This window comes from Xenopus laevis, chromosome 2L (assembly GCF_017654675.1).
Source record: "Xenopus laevis strain J_2021 chromosome 2L, Xenopus_laevis_v10.1, whole genome shotgun sequence".
Classification (NCBI taxonomy): domain Eukaryota; kingdom Metazoa; phylum Chordata; class Amphibia; order Anura; family Pipidae; genus Xenopus; species Xenopus laevis.
In genome coordinates this window covers 171,009,009-171,027,348 of record NC_054373.1, presented here as the reverse complement: position 1 = coordinate 171,027,348, position 18,340 = coordinate 171,009,009, and the positions used below count along the sequence as shown (strand labels likewise).

General features: G+C 41.1%; 1 protein-coding gene across 3 annotated transcripts in view; it reads right to left on the bottom strand.

The window, feature by feature from the left end:
* Nucleotides 1-6,391: 6,391 nt before the first annotated feature.
* Nucleotides 6,392-18,340, bottom strand: part of atm.L (ATM serine/threonine kinase L homeolog) — a 100,583-nt gene continuing 88,634 nt past the window's right edge. The window contains exons 54-64 of one of the 3 annotated variants that reach the window (XR_005965217.1): nucleotides 16,699-16,781; nucleotides 15,674-15,814; nucleotides 12,156-12,272; nucleotides 10,860-11,009; nucleotides 9,603-9,768; nucleotides 9,128-9,214; nucleotides 8,939-9,053; nucleotides 7,682-7,745; nucleotides 7,472-7,599; nucleotides 7,078-7,356; nucleotides 6,392-6,692 (exon numbers count right to left, since the gene is read on the bottom strand). Coding sequence is in view for 2 of the 3 variants with exons in the window: in XM_041580906.1 (XP_041436840.1) it covers nucleotides 7,176-7,356; nucleotides 7,472-7,599; nucleotides 7,682-7,745; nucleotides 8,939-9,053; nucleotides 9,128-9,214; nucleotides 9,603-9,768; nucleotides 10,860-11,009; nucleotides 12,156-12,272; nucleotides 15,674-15,814; nucleotides 16,699-16,781 (1,232 nt within the window). In the remaining variant the exon portion in view is untranslated. 3 annotated transcript variants of the gene reach the window in all.

Sequence of the window (18,340 nt, the reverse complement as noted above, 5' to 3'; positions counted from 1 at the left end):
AAAGTCATGTAGAAGTCAATGGCAGATTTACGATTTGAAGATGTTTCTCGCCATTGTGATCTGCGCTGGTTTTCGTTTGATAATCCAAGAAAGTTGTGGTTATTGGGCGACTATTCGAAAAAGCTGCTCGATTTTGAGTGTTGAATTTGGACGATTTTGTCGAGACTTTTACCGACCAGAATTTTTGATAAATTAAGGGCAATTCATGGATCGGAGTTTGGTCAACTTTAAAAATGAGAAAAATTCATGTTTTAGAAAATATCCCGCTTAATATCTATGTTACAGTTCTGCCTTCACTATACTCTTCTTTTTCAATTGTTTTCAATTTTCAACATAAACAATTAGACATTTAGCAGTACAGGTATGGGACCTGTTATTCAGAATGCTCAAGGCCTAAGGTTTTCCTTATAACAGATCTTCCGTAATTTGGATCTTCATACCTTAAGTCTACTAGAAAATCATGTAAACATGAAATAAACCCAATAGGCTAGTTTTGCTTCCAATAAGGATTAATTATATCTTAGTTGGGATCAAGTACAAGCTACTGTTTTATTATTAAAGAGAAAAGGGAAATCCGTTTTAGAAATGTAGATAATTTGGACTCTATGGGAGACGGACTTTCGGTAATTTAGAGCTTTCTAGTAGACTTAAAGGAGAAGGAAAGCTACGGAGGCATTTTATTGCCAATAGATTAGCTGCAATAGTGCAAGCTAGAATGATATATTTATTCTGTAGAATGTTTTACCATACCTGAGTAAAAAGCTCTAGAAACTCTTTAGAATAGGAGCTGCAGTATTAATGTGGTGTGACATCACTTCCTGCCTGAGTCTCTCCCTGCTCTGGGCTCAGATTACAGTAGAGAAGGGAGGGGTGGGGGGAGAGGAGCAAACTGAGCATGCTCACGCCCAGGGCAATGAGGTTTAAGCTGAAGGCAGGAAGTCTGATACAGAAGCCCATGAGTACACAATAGAAGGAAAGAAATGCTGTTTCTTTTGACAGGGGACTCAGAGCAGCATTACTTTGGGGGTTTACTGGTGTATTTAGATGGACCTTTCTGATAAGGCTTACTTAGTTTTAACCTTTCCTTCTCCTTTAAGGTTTGAAGATCCAAATAATGGAGCATTCTGGATAACAGGTCCCATACCTGTACTGTTTTATTATTACAGAGTGAAAGGAAATCATTTTTAAAAATGTGGATTATTTCCATAAAATTGAGTCTACGGGAGACAGCCTTTCTGTAATTCGGAGCCTTCTGGATAACCGATCCACTCAATACCTGTACAACAATACTGTGTACTAGAAAAATCCATACATTGGATACGCAACCATAAAAAAAATGGATTACCGTTAAATACTAAAGCAATTAACACGACAAGTTATTATAACAATATATGAATTATTAAACTATCAGTGTAATTATCTGTCTCTGCTCAAACATAATGATAAACCAAGACAATTACAACTGTAGGCAGTATCCGGTAGATTTAAAATATGGTTTCTACTCGGGAATTATACATGAATATTTGGATTGTTTTTTGTAGGGATGCACCGAATCCAGGATTCGGCCTTTTTTTAGCAGGATTTGGATTCGGGCGTATCCTTCTGTCCGGCCGAACCGAATCCTAATTTGCATATGAAAATTAGGGGCGGGGAGGGAGATCGCGTGACCTTTTGTCACAAAACTAGGAAGTAAAAAATGTCTTCCCCTTGCCACGCCTAATTTGCATATGCAAATTAGGATTTGGTTCGGCCGCTACTTTCGCAAAGGATTCGGCCGAATCCAAAATAGTGGATTCGGTGCATCCCTAGTATTTTGTCTGTATCCTCTATGAAAGGTATCAAGGTATGTAGACCAACGGGCGATTTCATTTTTGCCACAATTCAATTTTTTTTTTTTTGCCCAAAAACTCCCAAATTTGAATATTTTCAAAAACTTGAAAGTTTGGTATTAACAGTATTAAACACAAGAATTTGAATGTAAAATGTCAGCATCTAAAAGCTTGCAAGTTCATGTAGGAGTCAGTGGGAGTTGTCCCAGGCAAAATTCAAGCCATTCTTTTAATTTGAGATTTTTGTTTTTTCAAGCTTATAAAACTCACAAATTCGAGGTATTTAAGCATTTTTCCACCATTGTATTCATTCCAATATTCAATTGTTTTTTTTAATAAATAAGTGTAGTTTTTCATTCAAGTTTATTCGAAGTAGAAAAAATTCCTCTAAAACCTCACGCATTTTTGATGAATAAACCCAAAAATATTCTTTTTTTTTTTTTAAATCCCCATATCCGAGTCTGATTGCTTCTTTTAAACAAGGGGGTCTCAGATACAGTATACTAAAATCTTTCATCACAGGAGTTTCTTCTTTAATCCAAAACAAAAAATATGGATTTCCGAGCTGCAGCGATTACAAAGTCAACAAATTCCTAAATTTTTATTAACAGGTTTCTTTTTAGCCTTAGGTAAAGTTTGTTCTTCTTTATATGAATCAAATAAAGCAAGATGAGGGGATATTAGGATATTGCTCTGTAATTCCACATAACCCGTATTTTAGGGAAATGCCATAAATAATGAAACATCTTTGTTTTGTTCTTTAAATTTGGGGCAGATAGAGTAAGTGGGACCCATAGGAATGTTTTCAAAAAATAAAGTTTATCACATTCATTTAAATGATATATAGATTCAATGGATTCCCAAGAAAGAGGATCTCCATACTCAGTGTCAACAATATGTTGTATTTGGGAAATACCTTTCTTTTTCCAGGAGGAATCAAAGTTTTTCTTTAAAGTTTAGAAAAATAAGTCAAACAGAGAGAAAAGGGGTGAAATGAAATGGTTGCAATCATGTTGTTAAAAAAAAAAATCCAAATGTATCCCCATAGAGAACATTTGTCTTAAAGGGTTCAACTATAAGGGGCAGATTTATCAAAGTACAAAAAACATCGAAATTCGACCATCGAATTAAAAAACTTTGAATTAGAATATCGACTTCAAAGTTTTTTCAGCAAATTTGGCAATCCTGCGGTTGAATAAAAATCGAACGGTTCGAAGGATTTCAGCGATCATTTGAACGATTTTTAATCGATGTGTAAAGACTTAGAAAATGGTTGTAGAAGGTCCCCATTGGCTAACATAGCACTTCGGCAGGTTTAACTTGGCGAAGTATTGAAGCCGAAGTTTTCTTAAACAGACAGTACTTTGATTATCGAATGGTCGAATAGTCGAACAATTTTTACTTTGAATCGAAGTAAATTCGAAGTTGTAGGGGCAGATTTATCAACGGTCGAATTTAGAGGGTTAATAAACCCTCGAATTCGAACCTCGAAATAAAATCCTTCGAATTCGAATATCGAATTCAAAGGATTTTAGCCAAAATACTTTGATCGTTCGAACGATAAAATCCTTAGAATCGAACGATTTTAATCAATCCATTTTTATTTGATCATAAAAAACTTAGAAAAGTGCTGGAGAAGGTCCCCATAGGCTAACATTGAACCTCGGTAGGTTTAAACTGGTGAAGTATGTAGTTAAAGTATTTTTTAAAGAGACACTACTTAGATTATCGAATGGTTGAATAGTCGAACGATTTTTAGTTCGAATAGAAGGTCGTAGTAGCCTATTCGATGGTCGATGTACCAAAAAATTACTTCGAAATTCTAACTTTTTTTCATTCGAATCCTTCACTCGAGCTTAGTAAATGTGCCCCGTAGTATCCTATTTGATGGTTGAAGTATCCAAAAAATTACTTCGAATTCTGGATTTTTTTTACTTCGAAAATTCATGGAATTCACTTCGACCCTTAGTAAACCTGCCCCTAAGCACAAATGCTTAGGGACACTATGCAGGAAGGAAGTAGGGGGACTATTGAGGGGTAGTGGATGGGTCTTTTCTCATTGGGGGGTTAGTTCTCCTTTAAAATATTTATAATGTTCTTCATCCCTAATTCCTAGTGATCCCTAAACACGCAATAATCCTATTTCTGAACAGTCAGGTCTGTGACCTACAGATTTTTTATTTTGTGTGTGTGTGTGTACAAATACAGCAGAGTGTGATTAATTATATGTTTTGGTTTTATTATTAACAAAATATACAGCCCTTCATTTTTCTGTTGAAATGGATCAATCCACTGAAGTGCAAATGAACAATTAATGAAATAGTCAGTTCAACCAAAACGACAGTGTTCAGGCCACGATGGCAAATGAATCTTAGGTCACTAAAAAACATACAGTCTTCTAACGTGCTTTATATACACACTGGGGACTATGTGGCCTCATTCCAGGTAAGTGATATTCACTCCTGTGCTACGGAGAGCTGGAGGGGCCATTCATTCTCTACGAATAACTGAGATAACTCTGAAGCAGCCATTGCTGTGGTTCACTCTTCAGACTGAAAAACATGGTGCTTCATTGATAAAGGGCCGTGGCATTTTAATCACTGCTATTTAAAGGAGAAGGAAAGGTTAAAATTAAGTAAGCCTTATCAGAAAGGTCTATCTATTAATTGACCAGTAAAGCCTCAAAGTAATGCTGCTCTGAGTCCTCTGTCAAAAGAAACACATTTCTTTCCATCTATTGTGTACTCATGGGCTTCTGTATCAGACTTACTGCCTTCAGATTAAACCTCCAGGGCACGGGCTTGAGCATGCTCAGTTTGCTTCTCTTCCCCCCAACCTCCCTTCTCTGCTGTAATCTGAGCCCAGAGCTATAAGTGAGCAGGGAGAGACTCAAGCAGGAAGTGATGTCACACCAAGCTAATATGGCAGCTGCTATCATAAACAAACAGAGAGCTTCTAGAGCTGATTACTCAGGTATGGTAAATCATTCTACAGAATAAATATAGCATTCTAGCTTGCACTATTGTGGCTATTCTATTGGCAATAAAATGCCTCTGTAGCTTTCCTTCTCCTTTAAAGGAATTGTTCAGTGTAAAAATAAAAACTGGGTAAATAGATAGGCTGTGCAATATAAAAAATGTTTCATATATAGTTAGTTAGCCAAAAATGTAATGTATAAAGACTGGAGTGATTTCATGTATAACATGTCAGTCAGAGCACTACTTCCTGCTTTTCAGCTCTCTTGGTTTACACTGACTGGTTGCCCTGGCTACCAGACAGTAACCAATCAGAGACTTGAGGGGGGGCCACATGGGTCATTTCTGTTGCTTTTGAATCTGAGCTGAATGCTGAGGATCAATTACAAACTCACTGAACAGAAATGTCCCATGTGGCCCCCCTTCAAGTCGCTGACTAACTCAGAGTTAGAGAGCTGAAAAGCAGGAAGTAGGATTCTGGCTGTTTTATTAGACATCTGTTCACTCCAGCCTTTATACATTACATTGTTGGCTAACTAACTATATTAGAAACATGTTTTATTTTGCACAGCCTATCTATTTACCCAGTTTTTATTTTCACACTGAACTATTCCTTTAAGGTGGCAGACAATACCCTGAAACTCACCCCTGGTCCCTTTGTGTTGATTAGCTATGACTGCTCTGGTACCAGGTGACCCACATCACTAACCATTTAACTGAGGGGGAAAAATCTTGGCCTGCAGCACTGGCCTATTAAAGGGGTGGTTCACCTTTAAGTTAACTTTTAGTATGTTACAAAATGGCTAATTCTAAGAAACTTTTCAATTGGCCTTCATTTTTATAGTTTTTTAATTATTTGTCTTTTTCTTCTGACTCTTTCCAGCTTTCAAATGGGGATCACTGACCCCATCTAAAAAACAAATGCTCTGTAAGGCTACAAATGTATTGTTATTGCTACTTTTTATAACTCATCTTTCAATCCAGGCCTCTCCTATTCATAGTCCAGCCTTTTATTCAAATCAATGTGTTGTTGCTAAGGTACTTTAAACTCTAGCAACCAGATGAAATTGTAAACAGAAGAGCTGCTGAATAAAAAGCTCAGAAAACACAACTAATAAAAAATCTAAACCAATTGCAAATTGTCTCAGAATATCACTCTCTACATCATACTAAAAGTCAATTTAAAGGTGAACAACCCCTTAAAGAGCTTCAGAAACCGATTCACCTTGAAACAGTAGGGCCGATTCATTAATACAGGTGTAATGTAGATACCAATGGCAACCAACCGCAACTTAAGGACAACGTTTCTGGAAGTTGTGGTTCAACAACCTCTGAAGATCGTTTATCTGGATCCTCCAGGCCAGTGACCCCCAACCAGTAGCTCGTGAGCAACATGTTGCTCTCTAACCCCTTGGATGTTGCTCCCAGTGGCCTCAAAGCAGGTGCTTAGTTTTGAATTCCAGGCTTGGAGGCAAGTTTTGGTTTAATAAAAAACATGGGTACTGTCAAACAGAGCCTCTGTGTAGGTTGTCTGTCTACATAGGGGCTACCAAATAGCTAATTACAGCCCTTACTTGGCACCCCAGGACATTTTTGTATGCCTGTGTTGCTCCCCAATTTTTTTTTTTTTTGAATGTGGCTCATGGATAAAAAAGGTTGGGGACTTCTGCTCTAGAGAGAATAAGAACCAGCAGTGCAGATAATATCACGGGGCAGAGGGATGCTGCTTTCAGTATATATAATCACAGATAATATCATGGACTTATATTGGAGACTGGATTACGATTCTATTTTGCTTTGTTAGGCACATTTTGGCATTAAATGTTTTTTTGTGATGTCACCAAGAAGCTGAAAGTTCAGCAACTGTTCTACCAACCACATGGTTAGACTAAAGCTGGCCATAGACGCAAAGATCCGATCGTACGAATCGTGGATTCGTACGATTTTCGGACCGTGTGTGGAGAGTCCCGACATTTTTCGTCCGTCGGAGATCGGTCGTTTGGTCGATCAGACAGGTTAGAAAATTTCTGTCGCCTGCCGATAATATCTCTGCATGTATTGCCGATCGTACGATTTTCAGAGGGAGACTGTCACTAGTGTTGTCAGACATAAGTATCGTACGATTGCTGTCAGGGGCAGAACATTGGGTGATCTGTTCTTATTTGATCGGAATGGTAAAGACTTTGATCTGAATGGTTAGTGGAGGGTCGGGAGATGGGAAAGTCCGATCTTACGTTGATTCGTACGATCGGATCTTTGCGTCTATGGCCAGCTTAAGTACACTATAGGCATGCACTGGGTAATGAGGACTTCCTCGCTGCATTGTTGTGCAGTTGCACCTAAGCCTACAGTATATCCTCCATTCCATCACTTATACCCAGGCCTTCCATCCAGGGAACAGCCTGCTGAGATTCTTTGGGTCCATGGCCTGCTGGATAAGATGATTGACTTGTCCCCCCACACTCAGAACCATCCCCTCTTCTACTCCTTTGAGCTTTTCCTGAAGGCGAAGGAGAACACGTTCTGCCACTTTATTGACGCTCTGGCTGTCACTGTTGAGAGCGAAGAACAAAATGGCCGATTTACATGTTGGTCGTATGTTCAAAATACTTTGTGTTATAGTATAACCACTGCTATCAATAAATACTAAACTTTTAGCTGCTTTACCATGAATTTCTGTTGCATTCTGGGTCATCACCACCAAGGGTGGCATTGAGATCCACTTCATCCTGTTGCAAGTACAGAGCTTTGAGGGGATTCATTGTCCAATCAAAGAGTGGATCATAGAGTAGAACCTGCAAGAAATCAATATCACTCAATATTGCAGCAGAACAATGAGAACGGTCCCAAAATATGGAAGATTACGAACAGACAAACCTCAACAATGGTCAGCAGAGCTTCTTGGTTGTTCCTCATAACTTCCATGGTCTTCTCACAGCACCTGATGAAGAGGAAGCACGTCAAGAGTCACGCATCTACTCATACCAAATGGTAGATGGTGGAGCTTAGTCATATTTATACTTTGTCACTATCAGTATCAGTGAGAGAGGTAGACACTGAGATACTGAACTAGAACCTTTAAGACACCAAAAATAAATGGTACTGATCCAATGTGATACTCCAAAAAAGTATGGAGAGGGTATCGATGCTGAGGGATCTCTGCAGTCAAGTTATTCCACCAATCTCAGCAGAACTATTTGTATGAAGCTTATTTTGGGCATGGGGACATTATTGTGCTGAAGAAGGAAAGGGCCGTTGTCACATTGAGGGTCATTCTTCCACTGTATAGAGCACTGGTAAGGCCCCATCTAGAATATGCCGTACAGTTTTGGTCTCCATCACTCAAACAGGACATTATTGTATTAGAGAAGGAACAGAGAAGGGCAACTAAGCTGGTAAAAGGTATTGAAAATCTTAGCTATGAGGAAAGACTGGCCAAATTGGGGATGTTCACGCTGGAGAAGAGGCGCTTAAGGGGAGATATGATAACTATGAATAAATATATAAGGGGATCATATAATAATCTCTCTAATGATTTATTTACCAGCTGGCACAAGGTCACCCATTCCGATTAGAAGAAAAGAGGTTCCGCCTAAATATTGGGAAGGGGTTTGTTACAGTGAGAGCTGTGAAGATGTGGAATTCTCTCCCTGAATCAGTGGTACAGGCTGATACATTAGATAGCTTTAAGAAGGGGTTGGATGGTGTTTAGCAAGTGAGGGAATACAGGGTTATGGGAAGATAGCTCATAGTACAAGTTAATCCAAGGACTGGTCCCATTGCCATTTTGGAGTCAGGAAGGAATTTTTCCCCCTCTGAGGCAAATTGGAGAGGCTTCAGATGGGGTTTTTTTTTGCCTTCCTCTGGATCAACTGGCAGTTAGGCAGGTTATATACAGACTTAAGGTTGAACTTGATGGATGTGTCTTTTTTTCAACCTAACTTACTATGTTACAAGCTAAGATGCACGGAGCTGTCAAGTATGTCAGTGTGATTTAGTGAAACCTGTGACAATCACGGGTGCAGCTTGGATGGGTGTCCATGTCCTTTTTGCTTTCCCCCTCCCAACATATTATATCAGCGGCAGTAACTTGCCATTCACATGCAATTAAATGTTTTAATAGAACAATGTTACCTTCTGAATACCCCTTCAACTCCAGTAATGCCCATCCCATCCACTATATCTCTTGTGAGCCGGAAGGGAACAGTTTCAGGCGTGGGCAGAATTTTCCCCTGCTCGAAAGCCACTCCTGCCAGAGGAAACATGGGCATTAGCGCAGGACGTGACTGGATACAACAGCTGAGGAAATCTCATTTTTCCTACCTAAGTCAATGTGTACGAGTTCCGCGCTCTCCTCGTCTATTAGGATGTTCTGGACGTGTCTGTCTCCAAGCCCGACAATGTATCCAACTGAGAATATAGAGGAACAACATGGAGTTACATCTCTTTGTAAACAAGCAGCAAGTTCTCCTACAATGTGACTGTTCCACAGCAATGTCACTTCTCTAATACACTGGAGTCTCCACTGCAATGTGATGCTCTACTATAACCTTGCTCCTCCAAAGTGTGATTCTCTACTACAATGTGCCCGCTCCTCTGAACTGACTGCTCTACTACAATGTGACCTTCTCCTATAATCCAACTGCTCCGCTGCAATATGGCTGCCCTACTGCACTCCCCAGTATCTGAATTAAGATGGTAAATGGTGCAATAGAGAATCAGAAGCTGGAATGTGGAGTTCCAGCAGTTATGGTGCAGGAAAAGCCCATAGAGGCAGTGAATAAAGGACTGGTTGTACCTATGGAGGACGTGGCCACGCTGCGAGTGTAGGCCAAACGTTTCTCAAACCACATGGCCGGATCCAGAAATTTCTCCATGCAGAAATAGCGGAAGACTGGGCGGAAATTCTCGCAAACGTTGAGAAACATCTGGTACTTCTCTTCGAAGCGTCCTCTCTGCACCTCCTTCCAACACACAGCAAAGATATATAAAATTTCATTCCTGAACCAGCAAGTGTATTTATTTAATTGTAATATTAGTGTGTAGGTGCATCTCAGGTCATTTTGCCTGGTCATGTGCTTTCAGAAAGAGCCAGCACTTTAGGCTGGAACTGCTTTCTGGCAGGCTGTTGTTTCTCCTTCTCAATGTAACTGAATGTGTCTCAGTGGGACCTGGATTTTACTATTGATTGTTGTTCTTAGATCTACCAGGCAGCTGTTATCTTGTGTTAGGGAGCTGCTATCTGGTTACCTTCCCATTGTTCTTTTGTTTGGCAGCTGGGGTTAAAGGGAGGGGGTGATATCACTCCAACGTGCAGTACAGCAGTAAAGAGTGACTAAAGTTTATCAAAGTCACATGACTGAGGGCAGCTAGGAAACTTACAATATGTCTAGCCCTATGTCAGATTTTAAAATGAAATTTAAAAAAATCAGTTTGCTCTTTTGAGAAATGGATTTCAGTGCAGAATTCTGCTGGAGCAGCACTATTAACTGATGTGTTTTGAAAAAAAACAAAAAACAAATACGTTTTCCCATGACAGTATCCCTTTAAGGAGCCCATATACGGGGGCCAATGTAATGATCCGTCTAACCAATGGCCTGAGACTGGCCAATTCAATATCGGACTGGTCTGAAAATCTCATTGGGCGAGTGACATATCTGCCCAGTGATTTGTCACTTATAATCATCTGATCATTGGCCCTGGGGGCCAAACTACTTGATCAGTCCAGTTTGGTCAAGTTAGGCAATAAATCTACCAGATGAACGCATCTATTTAATTTATGCCCAACTTTATTGACACACACACTAGTGACCGAGATGAGATTGTGAGCTGAAGTCCTTCCATTTGTGAGCACTAACATTTTGAATGTAAGGTATACATAGTATATAGTTATCTATATTCACTTGTTCCCTTTATTAGAATGTACAGCACTGTGTACAAAAGTAGATATACACAGATATATATACACATAAGCTTCTCCTGGCACAAGCATTTGCTCCTGTCTGATGTCGATGTTTTGAGGTAACGTCTGTAATAAATAAATCAGATCACTTGCCATCATTTTCCTTTGACACTGCAAACTGCCATAATCCCCTGGGCGGTAACGTTTGTGTGCACCGTCTTTGTCATTGACAAGATATTCTCCAATGGGAACGGTCCCGGTGCACCACTCCAGCACTCCACTTCTCTGGGACAAGGGAACCACCTGCGGAAAGATGAACGTTAATAGAAATTAAAAGAGTTACCAACGAGTAAGGGTTTGTAGAGTATTCAGATCACGTCCTCACTTTACGGCATCTCCTAGGACAGGCTGTGAGAAAGGCTAAAGAATGACGCTGCTGTGGAAAGTGCCATTTACAATTCGGTGCAATTGGCCTAGTCAGACAGTTGGGCTATGGGTGCAGAGCTCACTATAGGACTTTTGAATGGATAACAATTTCTATGTAAAAGGTGATGGGTCCAGTGGAACAATTGAAGCAATTAGGTGAGATGGAAAAGGAACGAATGCTGAATCCCTGGGGCAGAGCTGGGCCAAGCCAACCGGGCCCCTTAGATGACCTGGCCGGCCACTGCGCTCCCCTTCATGCGCGCACCCCCGAACAGTATTAACAGTAGCTGGCGTTCCCTGCTCTTCACGTTGCTGAATGGAACTAGTAGTTTTAGCTGCTTTCTGATATTACCGTAACATCTTGCAGCTCCTCCGAGAAAAGTCATCTCCTTCTTGCACAGGCAGATATTGAGCCTCTCATTCCGCCAACTGTGCATCTGCTATATAGCCAAACCCACTTTTTTGGATTCGGCCGAACCCACTTTTTTGGATTCGGCCGAACCCCCGAACCCTTTGCGAAAGATTCGTCCGAATACCGAACCGAATCTGAACCCTAATTTGCATATGCAAATTAGGGATGGTAAGGGGGAAATTTTTTTACTTCCTTGTTTTGTGACAAAAAGTCACGTGATTTCCCTCCCCACCCGTAATTTACATATGCAAATTAGGATTCAGTTCGGCCAGGCAGAAGGATTCGGCCGAATCCGAATCCTGCTGAAAAAGACTGAATACTGGCCGTATCGAATCCAGGATTCGGTGCATCCCTAAAATTTACCCTAGGCGACCCGGCTCCCCTCCGTGCGCGTACGCCCCCAAACGCAGAGTACGCAGAGCGTCAGAGGGGAGGGAACTGAATGGGAAAGGGAGGGGAAGGGAGGGAGAAAGCAGCAAACATGGACTAGGGGGGTAGACAGAAGACGGGTACCTGCCCAGCGCCCCCCTTTTGTTGCGCCTTAGGCAGATGGCTTTTACCTACCCCTTGTTCCGGCCCTGCCCTGGGGGCGGCAAACAGAGTGTCCTCACCTTGTACCTGCGGATAGTGAGCTTTCTCTTCCTCGTCTCGCTGTTGCGCTGTAACAATGTATTGCACATCTGGAACACTTGCTGCATGACTGCATCTTGTCTCAGGTCATCTTGACCCTGTCACACAGCAGGAGAGACACGTCACACTAAAGATACAGTCTCCCTCTCTCAACTGTCACCCATATCCCCAGCATAAAGGCTATTTGGGGATGGGGGTGGGGGGAAGTGCAGTCAATGGATGATGTGCTCTTTCTTGCTCCTTTTGATTGACTTGATGCATCTAGTGCAGGAGTGCACATACTTTACATTTAGTCATGGTGTCCCATTATGATCTACCTCTATAAAAGTATTGATCCATGGAAAATATTACTTAAATATTCATTTATGAGAAAATGTGTATTACTATGTTTAACAAACAACTATTTCTTAAGTAACGTTAACATAATAAATATCTGAATGAAAAGAACAGGAGGGGGATTTAGACAAACTGTTTGGTGACAGTGTCTTGAGATCTACTGATCCCCAGCTAAAGGTCTACTGGTAGATCCCTATCTAACTTTTGGGCACCCCTGATCTAGTGTGTGGCTGAACAATCAGCCACCCCCACCTTTCTGGCAATCCATACCCCCTTCATAGCTAATTCCTGTAGCAGAAACCCTTATGTATTGTAAGGGGCAGTTGGTCTTACTGAAAAGGCCTCTGGGATGGAAAAGTAAAACGTGTGCCAATAGGCAGCTTGTTTGCACTTTGCACAACCAATATGGACGGTGCTACAACCAATATGGACGGCAGGTAGGCAACATGATGGCTTCTCTTGTCCCCCCCATACCTTGTTCATTGCAAGTCGGCAAAAAGGGAAGCCCTATACTTACTGCCCGACTACACCGGGTATTAAATACAGGCTAGTTTGTGCCAGACTATTAATGGAGCACAAGGTAGAGAATATAGGCTATTGCCCTGTATGCAAGTGCTCTGTGCATGGACCCCAAGGGGAGCAATTTTGCACCCTTAGTGCTGTAGCATTTGCACGTGGGGCAATGACATATACCCAACATACTCTGTACTCTTGTTAAACCTCACCTTGGAGTTCCGTGACCTATATGTGCTTGACTTTCTTATTAATAGGGACCACATTATCCTTACTGTACTTAAAGGAGAAGGAAAGGCTAAAATTAAGTAAGCTTTATCAGAAAGGTCTACATAAATACACCAGTAAACTCTCAAAGTAATGCTGCTCCGAGTCCTCTGTCAAAAGAAACATCACATTTCTTTCCTTCTATTGTGTACTCATGGGCTTCTGTATCAGACTTCCTGTTTTCAGCTTAAATCTCCAGGGCACGGGGTTGAGCATGCTCAGTTTGCTCCTCTCTGCCTCTCCCCCTCCCTGCTGTAATCTGAGCCCAGAGCTATGAGTGAGAAGAGCGTGATGTCACAACAAGATAATATGGCAGCTGCTATACTAAACAAACAGAGAGAGCTTCTAGAGCTGTTTACTCTGGTATGCTAAAGTATTCTACAGAATAAATATAGTCTTATAGTTTGCACTATTATGGCTAATCTATTGGCAATAAACTGCTTCGGTAGCTTTCCTTCTCTTTTTATCTGCCCAGGGAACTGCATTCTAACCAGTCAGCAGATGTGTAGGTGTGAGGCAACTCCGGGGGCACGGAGATTTGTGCTGACAAGAGACTGTTTTGCTCTTCCAGTTGTCAGTAATTGTGTTGCTTTTTAAACATTTCCTTCTGTTAACTGCTGCAATATTTCCCACTTTGTGTTACAGTGAAAAAAAAAAGCTGATCAGCACAAATGCAAATCCCATGTTATTGCTGGGAGGCTGGGATTTGTAATTGGTTGCAGTAAATGTAATATATTCGCCTCTCTCTCAGGCTTTGGAGGTTGGTGCCGATGGAACTTCTTGCTGCGACCTCCCAGGGGCAAATACACATATAAGTCAAAGATAATTGTAAATGATTAAAGGGGAACTAAAGGTTAAGAATTAGAATAGGAATGCTGTACACAATGTTTTCCGATTTTGTAAAAGCCCAAGGCAACCTCAGCGTTTAGCTGTAAAGATCTGAGCCTCGCAATATGACCCCAGTAGCTCCCCATCTTCTTTTCTGCTGATTCACTGCACATGCTCTGTGCTGCTGTCACTTACTGAGCTTAGGGACCCACTCACAATATACAGTACACATAGAATAGAAATGTCTCACTAAACGGCTGATTTATATCAGCCAAGAAGGACTTGTTATGCCTGCGAGTGCCCAGCTATACAGAGCAAAGCATTGATTTATATATATATATATATATATATATATTTTATTTTTTTATTTTATTATACTGCTATTAAAGGAGAAGGAAAGCTACTGAGGCAGTTTATTGCCAATAGCTTAGCCACAATAGTGCAAGCTAGAACACTATATTTATTCTGCAAAATGCTTTACCATACCATACAGCTCTAGAAACTCTCTCTGTTTGTTTAGGATAGCAGCTGCCATATTAGCTTGGTGTGACATCACTTCCTGCCCGAGTCTCTCCCTGCTCACTCATAGCTCTGGGCTCAGATTACAGCAGGGAGGGGGGAAAAGGGAGGGGAGAGAGGAGCAAACTGAGCATGCTCAAGCCCTAGTCCTGGAGGTTTAAGCTGAAAACAGGAAGTCTGATACAGAAGCCCATGTGTACACAATAGAAGTAAGAAATGTGATGTTTCTTTTGACAGAGGACTCAGAGCAGCATTACTTTGAGGTTTTACTGGTGTATTTATATACACCTTTCTGATAAAGCTTACTTAGTTTTAGCCTTTCCTTCTCCTATAAAGGGCAAGTCAACACTGAAGTTAAAAAACCAATACCCTAAATAGACCCCTCTAGCCTAACTGTTTCCCCGGGCAAACGCCCCTGTTTTACGTACCCCTCCATGCAGATTCTGTATATCGGAGTTCACGAGCGCCATCTTCTTCTCTTGGGTAATCTTCGGGAAGTAAGTGTCGTATCGGTGCATGCTCAGCTGGAGCAATTCTCTGCACATGCACGGAAACTCATGAAAATTGCCGAAGCGATGGTCTCAGTCTGAAGATTACTGTAGCGGCTGAAGATGGCGCCCATGAACTCCGCTGAACAGAATCTGCACGGAGGGGTAAGTGAAGACTTTGGGGCATATGCCATGGGTAAAATTTAGGCTGGGGGGAGGAGGGAGGGGGGTCTATGTAGAGTAGGGGGTAGGTTTTTTTTAACTTTAGGGTATAGTTCTCCTTTAAAGGGCAGGCTGGGCTGTACTAAATGAGACATAACCCTTCCTATTACACAGTTAAGTTGCACCAAGACTGTTTTAATCTGGATACAATGTTCCTTGCATAATATATATCAACCAGTCCCCTGTGCTTTAATGGTTTCAGTGTAAAAGTGGCCAGTAATAAATAAATAAATAATCTGATTATTGAATGAATAATAAAAGCTCAGAGAGCTGGTGGAGCTGCAGCAAGTTATACACGTGTATCACACAGAGCTTGGCAATGAAACCTTAACAAGTTGTCTCCTCTCTTTCCCATCAGAGCCGACACAGTCAATTATTTTGGGGAGATTAAGGCCCCCGGCCAGGCGGAACTCGGGTTTGAAAGACACAATTGTCACCAGGTTTTCATACTTCCCACTGGGGTCGACCTGCCAAGTGATAGAAGCAAAGATTCATTATTCATGCGGCACCCGAAGCCTTTGCTCTATCCCGCCCTCTACACTCAGCACCCACTGGAATTGTCAATTGTGATTTTACCATCACACACTGTTTATAAGGATCTGCAACCTTGGCTCTCCAGCTGTTAAGGAACTACAAGTCCCACAATGCAATGAAGGAGTCTAATGAAGGAGTCTAAAGGCAAATGCATTGTGGGACTTGTAGTTCCTTAACAGCTGGAGAGCCAAGGTTGCAGATCCCTTATGGCAAAGTACGACCAGGAATAAACTGTGCTGCTGCTATAGGAAAGGTCAGTCCCAAATGAACCAATAGGGCGTCTTTACCAAATGGTGCATAGAAATACTCCATAAGCCTATAGGAATGGATTGTACTTTCAGCAATTGTGCCCCTCGCTTCAGCAATTTGTAATTGGTCATCTTTAATTTATTTTATAAAGAGAGATAAGATGAGATACAGAGAGAAGGAAAAATATGGGAGGGAGAGATTACAGGGAGCGAGACTAAAATGTAGAAAAGATGAGTTAGAGCAAGAGAAAGATGGGATAGCAAATTAGAGACAGAAAGACAGCCAGATGAGATAGACGGAAAGAAAAATGAGACAGAGAGAGAGAGAGATGAGAGAGAGAGAGAAAGATGAGAGAGAGAGAGAGGGAGAAAGATGAGAGAGAGAGAGAGAGAGAGAGATACATTTATGCAGTAAAATACAGTTCATCTTCCAATTATTATTGCATAAAGGGGCAGTTCACCTTCAAATTCATGTTTAATATGATGTATACAGTGATATTCTAAGACAATTTGCAATTGGCCTTCATTTTTAACAGTTCTTGAATTCTTTAGTGTTGTTATTTACGCACCTTGATCTCCATAGTTGGAATAACAACATCATGTAGTTTATTCAGTTTAGTGATGGGTTGATCTGATGGGATGGGAATGGCATCTACAATAAGAAAAAGTGTATATATATAATGTAACACCACTATGTGAGATGATGGAGTGTATATACCTTCCATATGTGCCATTTTGTTCCGTTACAAGGCTGCACTTACCTTTACACTGTATATTTATGGCACTACACAATGGTAAGACTGAAAGAGACCTCTACGCAGTATCCAATCAATCGGCCCTGTTGTTTTATCCAGCCAAAAATCCCCCAATAATCCGAACCACAGAAAAATGAAATGGAGCTGCGTCTCCTCATCACTTCCAAATCTGCTGATGCACCATGCACACAATGCACCATGCACACAATGCAGCAGCAGAGGAGCCATGCAGTACGGTATGTGGCCGTCTTTCTCAAAATTGCGTTGCACGGGCCCCATGTTTGGTTTCTATATTCAATGAGGTCACTTAAAGGAGAACTAAACCCTAAAAATGAATATGGCTAAAAATGCCATGTTTTATATACTGAACTTATTGCACCGGCCTAAAGTTTCAGCTTGTCAATAGCAGCAATGATCCAGGACTTCAAACTTGTCACAGGGGGTCACCATCTTGGAAAGTGTCTGTGACACTCACATGCTCAGTGGGCTCTGAGCAGCTGTTGAGAAGCTAAGCTTAGGGCTCGTCACTAATTATCCAGCAGAAAATGAGCTTCCCCTGTAATATAAGCTACAGGGCTGATTATTAAATTCTGATGCTAATTGCACTGGTTTCTGTGCTGCCATGTAGTAATTATCTGTATTAATTACTAATCAGCCTTATATGGTGACATTTCTATTCTATGTGTACTGTATATTGCGAGTGGGTCCCTAAGCTCAGTAAGTGACAGCAGCACAGAGCATGTGCAGTGAATCAGCAGAAAAGAAGATGGGGAGCTACTGGGGCATCTTTGGAGACACAGATCTTTACTGCTAAAGGGCTGTGGTTGCCTTGGGCAGAAGCACAAAACATAATGTACAGCATTTCTACCTACTTCTTTAGTTAGGCTTTAGTTCTTCTTTAAAGGAAAACTATATCCCCCCAAAATGAATACTTAAGCAAAGGACAGTTTATATCAAATTAAGTGGCATATTAAAGAAACTTTAGATGGAGATGATATACATTTTTTAACTTTGTATAAATAAAATATATTTTTAACTAATCCTCTCTGGTCCTGTGGATCAGTTTGAGTGCCGATGGGCCCTGCTTCGATTTACCTTTTGCTGTATCACTCCCTAAAGCTGAGAGCACATTCACTATTTGGTGAGCCATTCACTAATCATTCTGGAGCACCATGTTTTTCCTAACTATTGTAATATTAAAGAATCTTACCAAACTGTAAAAGTTTAAGTAAAAACTGCCCTTTTACATCTCTTGCCTTGAACCACCATTTCGTGACTCTATCTGTGCTGCCTCAGAGATCACCTGACCAGAAATACTACAACACTAACTGTAACAGGAAGAAGTGAGGAAGCAAAAGACACAACTCTGTCTGTTAATTGGCTCATGTGACCTAACATCATGTATACTTTGCTTGTGTGCACTTTGAATTGTAGGATCCCAGGGGGCGGCCCTTAT